Source organism: Perca fluviatilis, chromosome 5 (assembly GCF_010015445.1).
Source record: "Perca fluviatilis chromosome 5, GENO_Pfluv_1.0, whole genome shotgun sequence".
NCBI classification, from domain to species: domain Eukaryota; kingdom Metazoa; phylum Chordata; class Actinopteri; order Perciformes; family Percidae; genus Perca; species Perca fluviatilis.
Window position 1 is genome coordinate 26,406,943 of NC_053116.1, and position 16,736 is coordinate 26,423,678.

The window sequence follows — 16,736 nt, forward strand, 5'->3', positions numbered from 1 at the left end:
TGTGTGTGTGTGTGTGTGTGTGTGTTCGTTACTGCCGCTTGAGCAGAAACAGAACAAGCTGGTGGACTCTTTGAACCTCAAGCTGTGGCACAGTTTAACACCACACTATGCTATTAGACGTCTGCTGGGTTAATAATGTGGACCAACAAGGAACAAAACAGTACAGCACAAACACCTGCAAGACACCTGGTAGTTCCTCATTGAGAGTCAAAGCCTTTAGATCAGCACAGTACCTACAATCAAAAGTCCCTCCTGCCATGATTTTGTGAACAATAGGCTGATTAAAGTGTGGGTTTTTAGATTAGTAGGCATTTTGTTCAACTGGCACTCAGAGAAAACCACAATATCAGTTATAGCATTAATGAACAAACAGTGAGAATGCATCTCTTTTTAAAGCTGGCTGACAGCAGACTTTGCTGCTGTACTCGCATAAAACAGCTTCTCAGAGTAAGTTTGAAACTCTCGGCTTGAAGAAAATCTGCACGACATAACTGTAATTGAGTAATCGTAGGCATCAGTCTAATTATGTTGAATAATAGATCTGGTATTGTGGATATGCTCAGTTGCACTGTAGAGGCTGAAAACAGGTTGATTAGATTTTGTGTTTCTCTGTGCCATCTAGTGGTGTAAAATGTATTTTGCAAACATAATCACGTCAGTTCATCCAAAAACAATAGGTTTGGACATGAGACATATATCTGAACTGAAAATAAATTATCAATTAAATCCTTAAATTAACAATTTTGTTAATGGACTTATCTTTCCAGTCATTTATAAAGTAAAACTTTCTGTAGTCACAGCTTCTCAAATGTGAGGATTTGTTTCTTGTCTGTTTTATATCCTGTAAATGTTTTTTTTATTTACAGACTAAAGAACTAATAGATTAATATGTTGTGGTGGTAAATATTTGGACAGATAAATACAACTAGTAGTAGGTTAGAAAATATATGTGTGTGTGTGTGTGTGTGTGTGTGTGTGTGTGTGTGTGTGTGTGTGTGTGTGTGTGTGTGTGTGTGTGTGTGTGTGTGTGTGTGTGTGTGTGTGTGTGTGTGTGTGTGTGTGTGTGTGTGTGTGGAATTGACCCAAACCCTGCCCTTGAACAGCAATTGTCCATCATAGCCACCGTAATAACTAATTAACTACAAATCCTTGGGGACTGAAGAAGGGAGAGTGACTGTTTATCTGAAACCAATGGCCTCAGACAGCTGCCAGACTTCTTTCTCAACATGCAATTCAATCAAAAAACTTCTGTTTCCATCAGTGAAAATATATATATTTTTTAAAACATACAAACAACAAATTACATTTATATAGTAATACAAAATATCCCCACTAGAGCTTTTAAGATCATTCCTTTGATGACCATTCAATATGAACGGTCTCTTGTGGTTTCCCCAAAGCATTATGAAAATAAAACTGTATTTCCAAAACAGTCAGAAAAGTTACAAACTCACAGGAGACCAAAAACAAATAGATGAAGATTGAGAACAGACAGGAAGTAACTTTCCATTCAACATTTCTGAATGGTGCCTTAGTTGGTTTTTGGTAAAAAAAAAATTTAAAAAAAAAGAATAACAGCTACTGCTAATGTACCTTATATTTCTGAGCTTGTAATGTTGTTTGGTGGTGTATTTCTTTAGATTTCCACAGAGAAATGTCTAATAGCAGACCACATTGAGATATGTTATTTGCAGTTAAAATCATGTTTTGGGCAGGACCACCTATCTGAATCCTCAACGATAAATATAAAGTTTTGTTTTCAGTCCCTCAGAATCAAAGAGCAAGGTCTTCTTTACCTTTGATATGCATCACATCTGCTATAATTCACTGAACATCAAAGGCTCATAACTGAGATCCCAGTTTAGGAGGTAACCATAGAAACATCAGTAGCAGCAGTAGAAGAGGAGGGAGCCAGGGCAGACGTAACCGTGGTGACGGCAGCAGAAGCTCCGGTCGATGTCAGTGTGGTAACAGAGGGCTCGGTGGGGCGAGCCGGAACTGGTTTGGCGATTTTCATGGGAATGAAGACATTAGAGGCACAGTGCTCGCTCAGGTACTCGCCTCCTTTCTCCTCGTACTCCTGTCTGCTGATCCACCCCTCTGCCGCTCCTCCCTCTCCACTAAGTGGATGTTCCAAGGCCCAGTCTCTCGCCCCGTACCAGGCATCCAGGGCCGGCCGAGACGCAATTGTCACCTGAGAACGAGTCAGTCAGAGTTCAAATGTATTTTCAAGATTGCATCTGGAGTATTTGGGCAGTACAGCTTGGGTAACTGGTTACCCTAGATTTTTTGTTTTTTCTCTAACACCCTGCAGAGACCAGGATATAACTGTAATTTAGGTACATAAATGGATAATTTGTGTTCTGTGCAAACAAGCACAGTAATCAGAACCATCTGGAAGGGCTTTGAAACTCAAATTGCCATTCAAAAGACCCTTTTATTTATCCATTTCTGCTCAAGGAGCTTTTTTTCTGCTAGCCATTCACTCCCGTTCACGCAAATCAGTGGCATTAAAAGGAATTTGCCTTAACTCGTTAATTTTGACAGCCCTAATATAATTAATATTTTATAATTTATACTGTTTATTGATCCCCAGTGGGGAAATTACAATTTACACTCTGTTAGAAATCACTACACACAGGCCTGAAATACACACAGACATGCTCAGGACCTATTCATGCACAAATGGAGAGATGTCAGAGTGAGTGGGCTGCCAGTGATGGACCAGCGCCCTGAGCGGTTGGGGTACGGCGCCTTGCTCAAGAGCACCTGGCAGTGCCCAGGAGGTGAAGTGGCATCTCTCCAGCTACCAATCCACACTCTGTACTTTGGTCCATACTGGGACTTGAACCAGCAACCCTCCGGTTCCCAACCCAAGTCCCTACAGACTGAGCTACTGCCACCCCAAATATAAATATAATATATGTATATATAGACCAATAAAGACAAGATCTGTCTTTATTAAAGACAAGATCTGTCTTTATTGGTCAATATCTGACATGTGAAGTGGGATGTGATTCTGAACAGCATTGTTCAGGAGTTTATGAGTGTGTGAGGATAAAAAGGGTTTTAAAAAAGGAACTTGTACCTTAAAGTGTGACTGGAAGGGCCTCATAGCCAGCAGTTCTCTCTCCACTCTCTCCTTCATCCCAGGGTACTGCATGTTCCCTCCTGTCAGAAACACATTGCTCACCAGCGCCTCCTGCTGCTCTGGTGTGTACCTGTATGTGGGATACTGATTCATCAGTTTGACATGTCATTTTCTAATATAAACACAACTTAAGATAATATGAGAAGAATTGTGATTAAGATACAATATTTGTGTTATAAAATCAAATGGTCAAGGAGAGAACTTTCGCAATCCATGTGTGTGTTTGCATGATTTCATTAGCGTGTGGCTATGTGTTTATATGCAACATACTGTATAGTGTATATGCATATATATGTATCATTACCTGGCCAGGACGTACTGCAGAGTCTCCATCAGTCCCATCTGGTCCTCCCCGGTTGGCGAGGGCTGGAACAGGATCTCTGGACACCGCAGTCGCTCCGTCCCTACAAACAGCTGGTGGTACTCCGCCATGTTGAACACGGGCTAGAGACAGGATCAAAGCACATTTACGTTAATATGTGATACCAAATTTCTCAGCTTATAAGTAAAGTTTACTAGCTTCCTTACTGTTCTGCCACACAAACATAAATAAAATAATACAGGATATAAAGTTTTGCTAACACTTTCTGCCACACAGTAAACTGGCAGATAATTCCCTGCACAGCGTTAATGAGGGTCTAAATATCTGTCTGGGAAGCTCAACTGTCTCTGTGCCACTACCTGAACCACATTAGCAGGTTTTTCTGGCAGCGTGTCCTCAGGGAAGTCAGGATCCATCAGTGCCACTCCGTCTCCCTCGTCCATCGGCTGCTCCAGCTCAGACACCTGGCAGAGAGCAACAGAACAGCCTCAGATCTTCACTTCAGCTGCAGCACACCAACTGCGGCAAACAAGGACGGATCCCATGGAGCCCCGCAGCACATCCACAGCGATGACATGCAGACCTAATTCATTATTGGTGCATTGTGAATGTGAACTCAGCTCAGTGGCTCCTAAGTTGATCAGCTGATGTCATTACTTTTGTGGAGAATACAGTATAGTTTGTCCACTTTGCTTCCTTATTACGGTTTGCATCTTATAGCCAAGTACATACATGGAAAAACACTGCTAATATAACACTGCTATACACACACAAGGTATTTATGTATATTCTAGCATTTATTAATCAAATAAGAGTTTAAGTTTTTTTGATTATATAATTTTTTTTTAAAATCTTTGGTTAAACTACTCAAAAAAAAAACACAGAAATCAGTTTTTTTACATTAAGTGATAGCTAGTCTATATCCACAACGTTCCACTTCCGGGATTGCTCCAGTGCCGCAGGAAATTCCGCCGGATGCATGTCTTCTCGTCTGTTTCCTTTCGCTTTCTTTGTGTCGGAATTTTAAACTCCGGTGGATTTATGAGGACTGTTGTTAACTGTTCCTCATATCTCTGCAGGGTAAATCCAGACAGCTAGCTAGACTATCTGTCCAATCTGAGTTTTCTCTCGCACGACTAAAGCGACTTTTGAACGTCCACCAAAACAAGCTCCTTCCCGAGGCTATTTTGCAGCGGCTCTGTGCGGAGTTTAGCGCCGTCCATGACGATTGTGATTGGATTAAAGAAATGCCAATAAACCAGAGCATGTTTTTCTCCCGTCCCAGAATGCTATGTAGACTAGCCAGACCATCCTCCGCAGCGTGTGGAGGAAGGTCTGGCAAAGCGAGACTAAGTGATAGCCAACCATAAAAAACGCTTTAACTATTAAATGTTTTGCCACACACAGAGCCTCAAATGTGGACAAAGCACTTACAAGACAACAACAAATCAAGCCTCCCTGATTCTGTTTCTCTGACTTGGTGGAGTAATACCCACCTCAGGCTTTCCCTCTGCTCCGTCGCTGTGCAGCAGTTTCTGTCTGCCCTGCTCCACAGCCAGCTGCAGCTTGTTGATGTACGACTGCAGCTCCTCGGCCGAGTCCATGTTGAGCTCCACCAGGCTCTTATGAAATTGATCCAACAGGCCGTCCTCCAGCAGCTCCTGCATACACACAAACTCTATGATCACTGTGCAGTACGAACCAACTGTGTTTTAGAATCAAACCAAAGATCAAACACTGGATCAAAAATGTAGTGAAAGGGTTTTATTTTGCATGTTCTGTAGTCATTGTTGTAGTGAATACACAAAATTCCTTAGAAGAACAATTAAACCTTTCAATGGTTTGTCTTTTTTTATTACCAGATCTTTCCTTCTGTATATTAAATTTCAAGACATACATATCTGAAAAACCTAATGAATAAACTGTAAATGATTAAAAAAAAAATAGGCCCCTTGCCTGCACTGCCATAAGTCTGTCCAGCCTCTCCTGGTCCTGCAGCAGCTTCTCCTCCCGGCGGCGAGCATTGATCTCCTGAAGCCGTCGAAGCTGCTGAGCTCGTCTCTCCTGCCTCTCCTCCACGCTCACACAACCGCCCGGCACTTTACCCGAGAAGGGAAGCTGCATACGGTGAACCTCCCGCTCATAAAACTCTGGGCTGCGCCACTTTTCCAGCTCTGTGAAGAACACAACAAAGAGGGAATGGAAAGTAAGAAAAAAGAAAGGAAGATTTGCGCATCTCCATGTTGTCTTCTAGCTTCTTTAGTCTAGTTCCACCTGCGTCCCCACTGGCCACGAGGAGAAAATTCATGTCTGTGTGGAGTTTATTAATGTTACTTAACATAAATTCTGGGTTTCTTAAATGATTCAAAAACTTAAACAGAGTTGTGAACTTGCCCAGAGAAGCTCTAAGTGTGTGTATATATATATATATATATATATATATATATATATGTTTGCACTGACATAATGTACCTTCATGGTAATCCACAGCAGTGTAACTGTGTTCATGCAGCAGTTCCTCCACGCGGCTGAGTGTGATGGCGGCGAGGTGACCTGGGTATTTCAGCTGGAGGAGGCGCTGCAGATAGGACGCTGCCTGACTCCCAGCCACGTTCACACGCTTACAGTTTACCGCATCAAACCTGGAATAAAACCATATCAAAATTTGACTCTACACAACAAACTGTGCAAAATGGGTGTATGATTTCACTAAAGAGAGTCTAAAAAAATCAGGAAAGACATACAGACAGGAAAAGCATATCCAAGATGATATCAAATAAACATTGATATGGCAAATACAACACAGAAGTGTTATCTTTATCTGTGAATCCTCACCTGCCGTTGATAACAGGCAAAATGTGTGAACAGTGGAATCCTGAGGACAGAACAATGCCGGTGTGCGGTGGCTGGAGTTTCCTTCGAGTGTTATTGTGGTAGAAACTGTACAAGCTGTCCACGCCATAGGAGACGTGCGGTACACGGTAGCACTCAAACAGCAACTCTGACATCATCTGCCGACAGTGCAGCGGGTTGCAGGGCGCCTCTGTCAGCACAATAGGGTGTGCCACACTGCCCTACAAATTCATGGAGAAAGTAATGCTGATCGATCATCTGGTTGTCATGATGAGTTATTCTGGCATTGCATATAAAACGGAATTGGATAAATATTACCAGCCTGCATTACTGTTAATGTAATTAAAACACACCTATTTTTGCTACAAAACACTTGGGGTTTCTTTATTTATTTTACAGATTTTTCTCTTCATGATCTGCTCTTTCCTCCTATCTATAGTCTACGATATTATTGTTATTTATCTGTAGCCTACTTTATGTTTTGTGTATATAGTGTATACCATGTGTTTTTGTGCCTTTTATACATTTCTGTACAGTTGAGCTGACACAACTAGCTGATTCATTCAAAAGTTGATGAATGGGTACACTGATCAGCAAAAGTTTTAAATATATTCTTATATATTCTTTGTCCAGTGTGATAGCAAACTCCTTGTCTTTGAGTGTTGGACTGTTGAAGATGTCATCCCATGCTCTGGGAAGTTGTAATAGGCATTATATAATATTTTATAGACAATCAGCACAGCAGATTTATCGTTGATGGAAATCATTACTACTACTACTACTACTACTACTAATAATAATAATAATAATAAATTGAATTTATATAGCGCTTTTCACGAACTCAAAGTCGCTTACTAGCAGCTTTACTGTCTACTTGTAGGTATAGTCTTAGTATATATCTTAGTATTGCTGTACTTGTTCAGCTCTGACTTAGATTGCTTTTTTAATGTTATTGATAATTTGAAATAAAATCTGATTTGATCTATGCAACACTAACCCTATTAATATGTGTTAACTTTTCGGTCTAGACTGGGTTATGCAGAGCCAAATGAGACCCAGGAATATAACTGAAGTGTAATAAAATAAACCTGTCCCGATAATTTTTTTAAAAGGTAGTAATATGAAAAGAAATTAAACAATCAAGTGGCTGAATTTAAAGTTAACCCAAGATCACGTTTTAGTGCGATCTTAGAGAAGAGGAGAAGACCTAGGCTACTGGAAACACATTGGCTGGCTGATATAAACGTTGGCACCAGCGGAAACATCAGTTACCGCCCACCACCACTAACCTCTGAGCTGATGCCCAGGTGAGTAAACACATAGTCGAACATGAGCTCCTGGATCTCAAAGTTGACCGCCACGTTTCGGTCGAACTGGCTCTTCAGCAGCCACCGCAGAGGTTCCAGGTTTGGGATATCGTTACCGATCTGCGTCTCGCTGCGGGCGGCCCCTCTGCTGCGCGCCGCCACCGACCTGAAGAGCAGCAGCGGAGACTCAAACTCCGCCGCTGGAGCCGCCCAGCCGGCCCGGGTCTGAAAGGAGCCGTTATCTATCACTATAGGGACCGGTTCAGGGGTCAGACACTGGGCTGGGAGTTCAAAAATCGGGTCGGGAGAGGATTTGCAGTCCTGAAATGAGAATATTTGATAGACCGATTCCTGTTTGGAAGCCATTTTGAAAGTGAGTCACTGCAAAATACAGCCGAGTGGAAGCTCGGTGTCGCCGACTTATAGTTCCCAATATATATCTAGCTCCTTTTTACCACCAGAGGTCGTACTACACTCTGTGTGTATATCTACGGGCCTATATATGTCCACACAAAGAACTTGATTTAAATTTTAGTGAAGACCCAAAATTCCATTCCATTTGATGGAATGATGCAGCTATAAAAGATTTGCCAAATCTACAGAGACATTTTCAATCTGTATGCAAACTAAAAGAGATGTTTGAAGTCTCACTCCCATTTTCCTATCGTCACTCATCACCTCAAATTTGGGGCGAACTGAATAACTATGCTAGAAATGCTTGAGTCCATTTTCAAGCTACATTTAAACCACGTGTCGTAAACAGACATTTTCCCTCAGGCCCCGTGATCCCTGATTTCTTTCTGTCTGCCATCCTGTTACTCTCAGCTGACCGAGTGAAGCCTCAGATGTGGGACACCTGCACATGTAAGCTACTGTACATCCCAGTCTGCTTCAATTCAGACCATTCAGTCAATACTATTGTTCACGTTGGAGATCTCACACTCTGATTTTCATTCATTTTCTGATTTAATTTTCATTATCCTAAATTGCAAGATCTAATGTGAATCCCAGTGCTCAAATGGATTTAAAGTAACTGTACACAAAGTAAACATACTGTAAACAAATGTCCCAGGAGAAATACTGCTCACATGTGTGCATTTCTTTCTCATAAGGAGGTAGACGTATGACTTCTCTGTATCTAAATTAGCAACACAGAACTATCAAATTTCATTCAGCAGCAATCCATTATTTAACAGAAAATTAAAGGCAGACCTAAATCTGATATCACTATGTATTAAAAAGTTAACCTATTTTGTATTAAAATGGAAGCACCAGCTTGTGCAGATTATTTTTTGTTTGTATATTTTTTTTTTCAGCAGTTTTAATCCATGTGCACCTATTTCTGTGAATCAATAACAAACTGCATTTGTTCTTGCTTTGTTTGAATAACAACAACAACAACAACGTTAAAAGGAGGCTGATTGTTTTTGACTGTAAACCTCTACAATGCTGCGAATCCAGCATCTTTACAAAAGCAGAGTTCCATCCTGAGAACTTTTAAATTCTGATCAAAATCCCAAAGTTGCCCAGGCAAGACACAGTATTTCCATTTGATGTAATGGTGCAGCCTGTAATTTATTTATTTATTAATTTATGTTCTCTATAATATTGCCATTGTTGTTTTACCTTGAGCCTCACTTATCAAGAAGAATATGCAATTAAACAGTGGAGGAAGTGTGTTTATTTCCTGAATAGCACAGATACAGTATTTGGGAGCAAAGGATGAAGGAAAAGGGGTGTGTGTGTGTGTGTGTGTGTGTGTGTGTGTGTGTGTGTGTGTGTGTGTGTGTGTGTGTGTGTGTGTGTGTGTGTGTGTGTGTGTGTGTGTGTGTGTGTGTGTGTGTGTGTGTGTGTGTGTGTGTGTGTGTGTGTGTGTGTGTGTGTGTGTTACTGTATGAAGCTTGATGATGTGTCACTGAAGCACAGGCACAGTTCACTGCTCAGGCACAAAGCTCTAAGTGACTCTCCTTCTGATGCTAATAAGCAGATCTGGGTCAGCTCACCCTCTCAAACGCATACACACACACACACACACACACACACACACACACACACACACACACACACACACACACATGGGTACATACCCACTGGTAAGACACACACATCTTTACTATCCCCACATCCCCACCTACACAAACATGCACATACCGTCACAAACTCTTACAAATACACCCCCATCTAGTTTCCCTCCTCTCCAATACACATACACACACACACACACAGACACACACACACACACACACAAACTGACATCCCTTCCAGGAGGCAAGACGTGACATTGTGTCGCTGTCCGTGCACGATGCTCGCAGCTCTCTGCTTGTTGTGCTTGTCATCATCCAGGCAGTGGTGATGAGGCTCAGGGGAACTAATAGGCTACAAGCACTCTGGGACTGCCTCGCATGATGCCAAGCAGCCTCCATTTTGTAGAGGAATGAACAGACAGTTATTTCCCACTAACGGGGAGGGGAAGGAGGGGGGAATATCATGTTAGATAGGGTCAATCATGTTTAGTGTTCATGAATAATACAATGATTTTATAATGTATATTAATATTACTTTTTAAATATTCATTGTCTTTTTTCATTTATCTATTTTATTTTTGGGTGGTTCCCTCTGAAAATGATGTGATTTAATAGAGAAATAACTGGAGATTAAAATGTTAAATATTGAATTTAACTTAATATTTTTGCCGATATGTATATGCTTGTTTTAACTACTACATTATCTTTTTTATATAGTCCAGGGATTAGAACCAACAACTCCTCAACCACAAGCTCACTTCTAGAACGTATTGAGGTTTTTCACCCCCTCATCAAATTATGTTTTGTGGAGGCAGGAAAAGACTGACTTCTCAGTGGCAATACATTGTTATTTTGCAGAATGCTCTAAGGGGAAAACATGTCAGGGACGATTATGCGTGTGCTTATGAATCACAGCATTCTGGAATAATTTGCATTTCTTGACAGCATAGACTTTTCTTTCGTAAACATCAGTGTACATTCTCAATTCTAATTTACATTCATACTTTATACTGTGTGTGTGTGTGTGTGAGAGAGAGAGAGAGGGAGAGGGAGAGAGAAGGAATGAGGAAGAGAGGCCAGTTTATGTAACAATCGTGACTCTGAGCACTTCTGATATATCAGAGCCACACTGCAGACAAAACCCCCTGCAACCTCCATGACTCTCCTCCACACCCTGTCAGGCCTGCACACACACTAACCACCCCACACAGACAGACATTCTTCCTTTTTGAGACACGTACACTGTACACATACATACACTCTCTCTTTTTCTCTCTCACACACATACAACACACCCGCACACACAGAGTCTGTCACTACCGATCTCTTCAATCTCTGGCCGGGCAAGCCCAGCAGATCTTTTTGGGCCATAGAGTGATTAATGTGATTGTGCACCTGTCACTATTCGTGCATTTATGTACTGTACATGTGTGAAGGGTATTTTTAAAAAAAAAATATTCTAATTCATTTGTGTGTGTATGTGTGTGTGTGTGTGTGTGTGTGTGTGTGTGTGTGTGTGTGTGTGTGTGTGTGTGTGTGTGTGTGTGTGTGTGTGTGTCAATTTCTGTCTTGTTTAGTGGATAAGATGAATATGTCTATACAGTATAAATTCATCCAGTGTTCTAGAAAGCAACATTTTAGTAATGTGTTTAAGATGTTTTAATTACCCTGGTTAAATAGACCTCTAGTCAGGTTGAAGTTGGCAGGAGCTATGGAACTGACCCAAAACTCGCCCTTGAAATTGTCCTATATAGCCACCATAACTAATTAACTACAAATTCTTTTCTCATTTAAAGGTGAAGTACACAATTTGAAAATAAAAACATTAAAGTATAAATCTAACCTGTCCAAGTAGAATGCTTTTTCTATAAGCATCTAAGCCATCCAGTCTGCACAGCCCTGGAAAGAGGACTAGTAAGGCAGCATAAGTGAACTATGTTTGAACTATGTGTGCAGGGGCCTTTAACAACTTGGCTATGTCCGAAATCCATCCCTTTTTACTATATAGGCCAAGTGCGCTATTTTTACTGTCCGCCATTTTATTTGATTGAAATAAGTCCTTTCAGCGACATTCTTTTTCCTAGGATGGCAAAGGCAATACCCTATCGCTTATGGTACGTGTCCACATAGGCGTTTTTTGACAGCATTGGACGCTTGGTGGGTTTTCCACTAGCAGTTATTAATTTCTCTTTAATGACCACTGACAAGGAAAGAAAACTACACCCTCCTACAACTACGATGGCTGCACTTGATTGGACAAATGCTTCACTCGTGGGCTGTCTGCTCCCGAATTTCAAAACAGACCAACATGGTGGCTCGTTTGGAAATGTTCTTTTGTCTTCAAAAGTAGTTCAGCAAAATGTGTTTCTGAAAACATTTAATGCGAGAAAAAAGCTATGCAGTTACGGAATCTGTCTTCATTTTACATTTTTATAGATTTTAGGGAGTTTTCGAGAGGCGGCAAGTCGAGCTGGACGTCCATTCATTGCATAAAGTAGACTGGACCTCAATTTTATGCAAATAAGGAGTGGGCTACTCGACACCCCACAATGCAACCAGAATGTATTGCCCGGCTGCTCACAGACAATGAATGGGAAGCATGGAACTGACGCTTGCCAGTGGACACCATATCATACCATATCCCTAACCCTAATCCTGCCTCTGATTGGCTTCTCCTGATATTCTTACTCTTACCAATCTGAATCCTCTTGCCTAAACCTAACCAACCTAGGCAACAAAGGCAACGAGTAACTAGCCAATCAGAGGCAGAGTAGGGCGGGTCATGACTTTGCCAACCTAGAAAAAAGAAATTTGGTATCCTGGCATATAGGCTACATTACTTTCTGTTTACAATCCCACAATGCAATTTACTGTTGCAACTGTAGCCTACACCTGTCAGTGATGATGTCAAATGATGATAATTAGTATCTGTCCAAAATCTTTTGACTGCTCACTATCAAGTAAACTATTAAGTGTCTATTATATGGGGATTAGTGAATAAGTGAACAAGAGATTCCCACTCAAAAACATAGTTTTTTTCCACTATATTTTTGTCTTTGTTACATAATCCAAGGTGATACATCCCTGTTATCCCCTGTGTCTGTTAGTTAGCAGGATATATTAAAAATACACCTGTAAAACCGATCTTATTTAGAGTTGGTGGAAACCGAAGAAGGGCTGATTTGTTTTTGGTGTGGATAAAGGTGGAATATTGAAAGTAGGAAAAAAGAGTCACACATTTCTCTTTTATTTAGATGATTTTTCAACCCTCAGGCCTTCTTCAAGATCAACAATTATAAAGGTAATATTGCCACCATATGGTTATTTATAAATCCTGTAAATAGAAGAAAAATCTAATTTTTTCATTCTTTCTTTGGTCTCTAGTGTCTGCCACACCAATTTAATTTAAACAGATTTACATTCTTTTGTTTTGTTTATTTATAATAGCCTATCACCTTGGTTTCCTTTAAAGGAATACGCCACCGTTTGTTGAAATAGGGCTTATCACGGTCTACCCTGGCTGTAGATAGGTGGGCCAACGCATTTTTTGTCTCAGTAAAAGTATTTAGGTTGTTTTTTTGTCTTTTGTTGGCTGACTTTTACTCACAACATGCTAACCGGCAACATAGGATTCCATTCACTACGCTAAGATAACTAGCGGCATGCACAAAAATGCGTTGGCCCATCTATCTACAGCTAGGGGAGACCGTGATAAGCCCTATTTCAACAAACGGTGGCATATCCCTTTAAGCATGGCCTAGCAGGACTTTTTCACAGCAGACATTTTGATTGGGAAAAGCATAGGTGTTACTAATAACAGAAATGATGGCTCAGTTCTATTCAAGTGAGTCATGACAGTGAGCCAGCATGCACAACAGCAGCACCCTGAAACTGAAGCAACTAAACAGAATTCAGCCATTAATCATTTTATCATTTACACCTGTTCTTTTTCTGCTGTGACAAATCAAAGTGTCTGCTGTGAAAAATGTAGGAAAACATTTTAAAACTAAATTCAGCTTACATGTGCACTAGCGATCCTGCTTCTACTTTTTTTTTAAAGATTTTTTGGGGCATTTCAGCCTTTAATGGAAATAAATAACAGCTAGATATGAAAGGGGAGAGAGAGGGGGATGACATGCACTCAAACCCTGAACCTTCTGTGTTGAGGTATACACCTCCATATATGTGCGCCTGCTCTACCAACTGAGCTAACCCTGCCACATGTTATTCTATTTAACCTATACAGTAGGTGGTGCAACCATGAATCAGTGGAGTCTGATTTGCTTGAAATGTTATATTCATTCAGTAATAGGTACTCACCAAACATCATAGTCACAGTCACAGCCAATCATCATTATCTGATGCAGATCCGGATGCAGATGTGCATATAAAAAGTCTATTTTAAAAAATGGATTTCTCACGACTGTGCGCCTTGGAAATGTGCAACCTGATTGTTCTGTAGTTTGTATTTTGCCTTTTCTTTTGTTACTCACTATAGTCAGACAAAAGGTTTAGTATTGGCTTAAATGTTTTCATTCTACTTCCATACAGGCAGTCAAGGCTTTCAGACAAAAACAGCCTAACAAGTAACCTATGCTGACAAAAAAAAATCTATTTTTGCCAAAATCTCAACATACACACACTTGCACACACCCTATCCAATTATTGTGACCATGGCAACTATCAGAGATTATTGCTTCCAGTCAGCACTGCACGGCTGTTAAACGAGGCTATAAGCCCCTCCATATCTCAGGCCTCCACAGACACACACACACACACACACACACACACACACACACACACACACACATACACACACACACACACACATACACACACACACACACTGAACCGGGCATGCTTGCAAGCATACACCGGCATCTCTGAGTGTCTCATGCTCTCTCACACATACATACACATTGAGCCTGAATTAATCCTTCTCTTTGTAGCCGTAGAAGCTAAAACGGTCGCCCCAGCAACCAATCTTAAAGCCCTTTCAAAGAAAAAAGACAAACAAAAAATCCATTTTGTCATGAGGAAGTAGAAATGCATCTATCGTATTGAAGAGAATTCAATATTGAGTTTATTATATTTCAGATTTGCAAACCTATTTTACATTTGTGCAGCAGTATTTCTTTCTACATGTCTTTCTTTCACATTTCTCCATATAGATGTAGAAGCAGTATAGGCCAATTTTTTTTTTCAGATGTAGGTGAGGCAGAATAGCCTATGTGTGTGTGGGGGTGGAAAGGGGGCGTGCGTGCGTGCGTGCGTGCGTGCGGGTGTGTGTGTGTGTGTGTGTGTGTGTGTGTGTGTGTGTGTGTGTGTGTGTGTTTGTGACATTTGCAGCCAATCCTCTGTCCCAGCGTTAGCCCAGGGATTGTGCATGTGATGGGGGAGGGAGAGATGCCTTAAGGACTCTTCCTATTTCTGTCCTACACACACACACACACACACACACACACACACACACACACACACACACACACACGCACGCAATCACACACACACACACACACACATATACACACACACCCAGACATTGATGAAACATGCTCACAAACAAACACTATGTTGGCCTAAGCACAAATGGCAGCTGGCAAAGCTGCCCAAGCCAAGCATGAAAATATGAGGAACTTTCTCTGTCCTCTGGCTGGTTTCCAAATTTAGACCTCTCATCCATGTTGCATTTTTTTTGTCTTGCAATGCTGCTCGTAAACTATTGTCTTTGATTTACCATACTTGTCTTTGTGTAACAATTTCAATCAGCCTTGAAAAAAAAAAATCAACTCTGTTTGCTTTATCCGTATTTAACAGAAACGTTCAATTTTCTTTCATTTTTTTAAGATCGAAAATCGCGGTGAGATAAATGCCTTGATTTTTCAGCCTTTCTGCCACAGCGGACTACATTCAGCAAAAATGTGATGACACTTTTGCTCAGCCGTGTCACTGCAGATTATGGAGGCAAAGACGAGGATCAGAGCTGAGATGGAGAAGAAATAGCCTAACTCCCTCCCGAGATTGTTTTCACTGTGCAGATATTTAGTAAATGTAGCCCACTACAAGACAATAATTAATATAGCTATTAGATAAAGTGTATGGTGTGTTAAATGGGCGGACTCTTATTTTTTTTCTCTTTAATTCTGGGAAAGAAAAAAAAGGCCAAGGAGTAGTCTGACCTGCTTTGTCTTTTGTGTCTCAGGAGCTGTCCGTGGTGCTGTTTGTGCTCTGCAGCAGGCCAGCTGCAACATGCGTTCATCATATCAGCAACGAGTTGCATCCCTTCACAGCCTGCTGAACATGCTCATCTGGAATCAAGCTGTTAAATGAGCTAGAAACTTGAAATCTGTACACGTATGCGTTCGTGAGAAATCAAGCACACAGATCTGAATAAATAGTGCAATTATTTTAATGTTTTCATCTGAAGGTGGGGCCTATTTTGTATAGAAGTACTTGAATTGTTTTTGACGTCTGATTTTTTTTAAATGAAAATGTGTGGGAACAATAATAAAACAATATTGGAAGATGCATTCAAATATTGTATGTTGGGAAAAGGTTATATGTATATTTTAGAAAGACAATGACATCATTCCTTAAAAAGATTAGTCTACCCGTGGAATAATAGGCCTTTTATCGCACAGAAAATGCGACTCTCGAATAGGCCTGTGTGACTGCACGCTATCTCAGAGTATAGGATAATATGCTGCACTCCGCGTGCTTCATTTCACAAATATAAGATTGCTTTCACATGTTAAAACACAGTTGAGAAGGTCAGGCGGAACAGGTAAAACATTTTCTAACGAAAGAAATTAGATAATTGTTAGGCCTATAGCTAGTCTATATGGCGTTGATTTTATTTGCGGCATTGTAGGCCTATATATCGCAGATACAACTGCAGATAAATGTTATTAATGATAAATATGGGCGCCTCGGTAGCTCACCTGGTAGAGCGGGCACCCATATATAGAGGTTTACTCCTCGATGCAGCGGCAGCCGGTTCGACTGCAACCTGCGGCCCTTTGCTGCATGTCATTCCCCCCCCCCCCCTCTCTCTCTCCCCTTTCATGTCTTCAACTATC

At 40.9% G+C, this 16,736-nt stretch overlaps 1 protein-coding gene and 1 long non-coding RNA gene across 2 annotated transcripts; one reads left to right on the forward strand and one right to left on the reverse strand.

The window, feature by feature from the left end:
- Positions 1 to 1,251: 1,251 nt before the first annotated feature.
- On the reverse strand, positions 1,252 to 8,039 carry actr5 (actin related protein 5). The gene is made up of 9 exons (XM_039801863.1): positions 7,616 to 8,039; positions 6,309 to 6,547; positions 5,946 to 6,115; positions 5,430 to 5,647; positions 4,970 to 5,134; positions 3,833 to 3,937; positions 3,456 to 3,595; positions 3,089 to 3,221; positions 1,252 to 2,194 (listed from the first exon to the last, which is right to left on the reverse strand). Exons 1-9 carry the CDS (start codon positions 7,997 to 7,999, stop codon positions 1,862 to 1,864), a joined length of 1,887 nt encoding a protein of 628 aa, XP_039657797.1. The 5' UTR covers positions 8,000 to 8,039; the 3' UTR covers positions 1,252 to 1,861.
- On the forward strand, positions 7,943 to 16,117 carry LOC120559830. Its single transcript, XR_005639369.1, has 3 exons — positions 7,943 to 8,006; positions 8,411 to 8,497; positions 15,860 to 16,117. It is a non-coding gene; the product is annotated as an uncharacterized LOC120559830 (long non-coding RNA).
- Positions 16,118 to 16,736: the final 619 nt, after the last annotated feature.

Excerpts from the sequence above, each read along its gene's own strand:
- actr5 (XM_039801863.1), bottom strand. The coding sequence starts at position 7,999 with ATGGCTTCCAAACAGGAATCGGTCTATCAAATATTCTCATTTCAGGAC. Across the intron at positions 6,116-6,308 it reads TTGCCTGTTATCAACGGCAG|GTTTGATGCGGTAAACTGTA; the intron begins GTGAGGATTCAC and ends GTTTTATTCCAG. Across the intron at positions 3,222-3,455 it reads CTGCAGTACGTCCTGGCCAG|GTACACACCAGAGCAGCAGG; the intron begins GTAATGATACAT and ends TCCCACATACAG.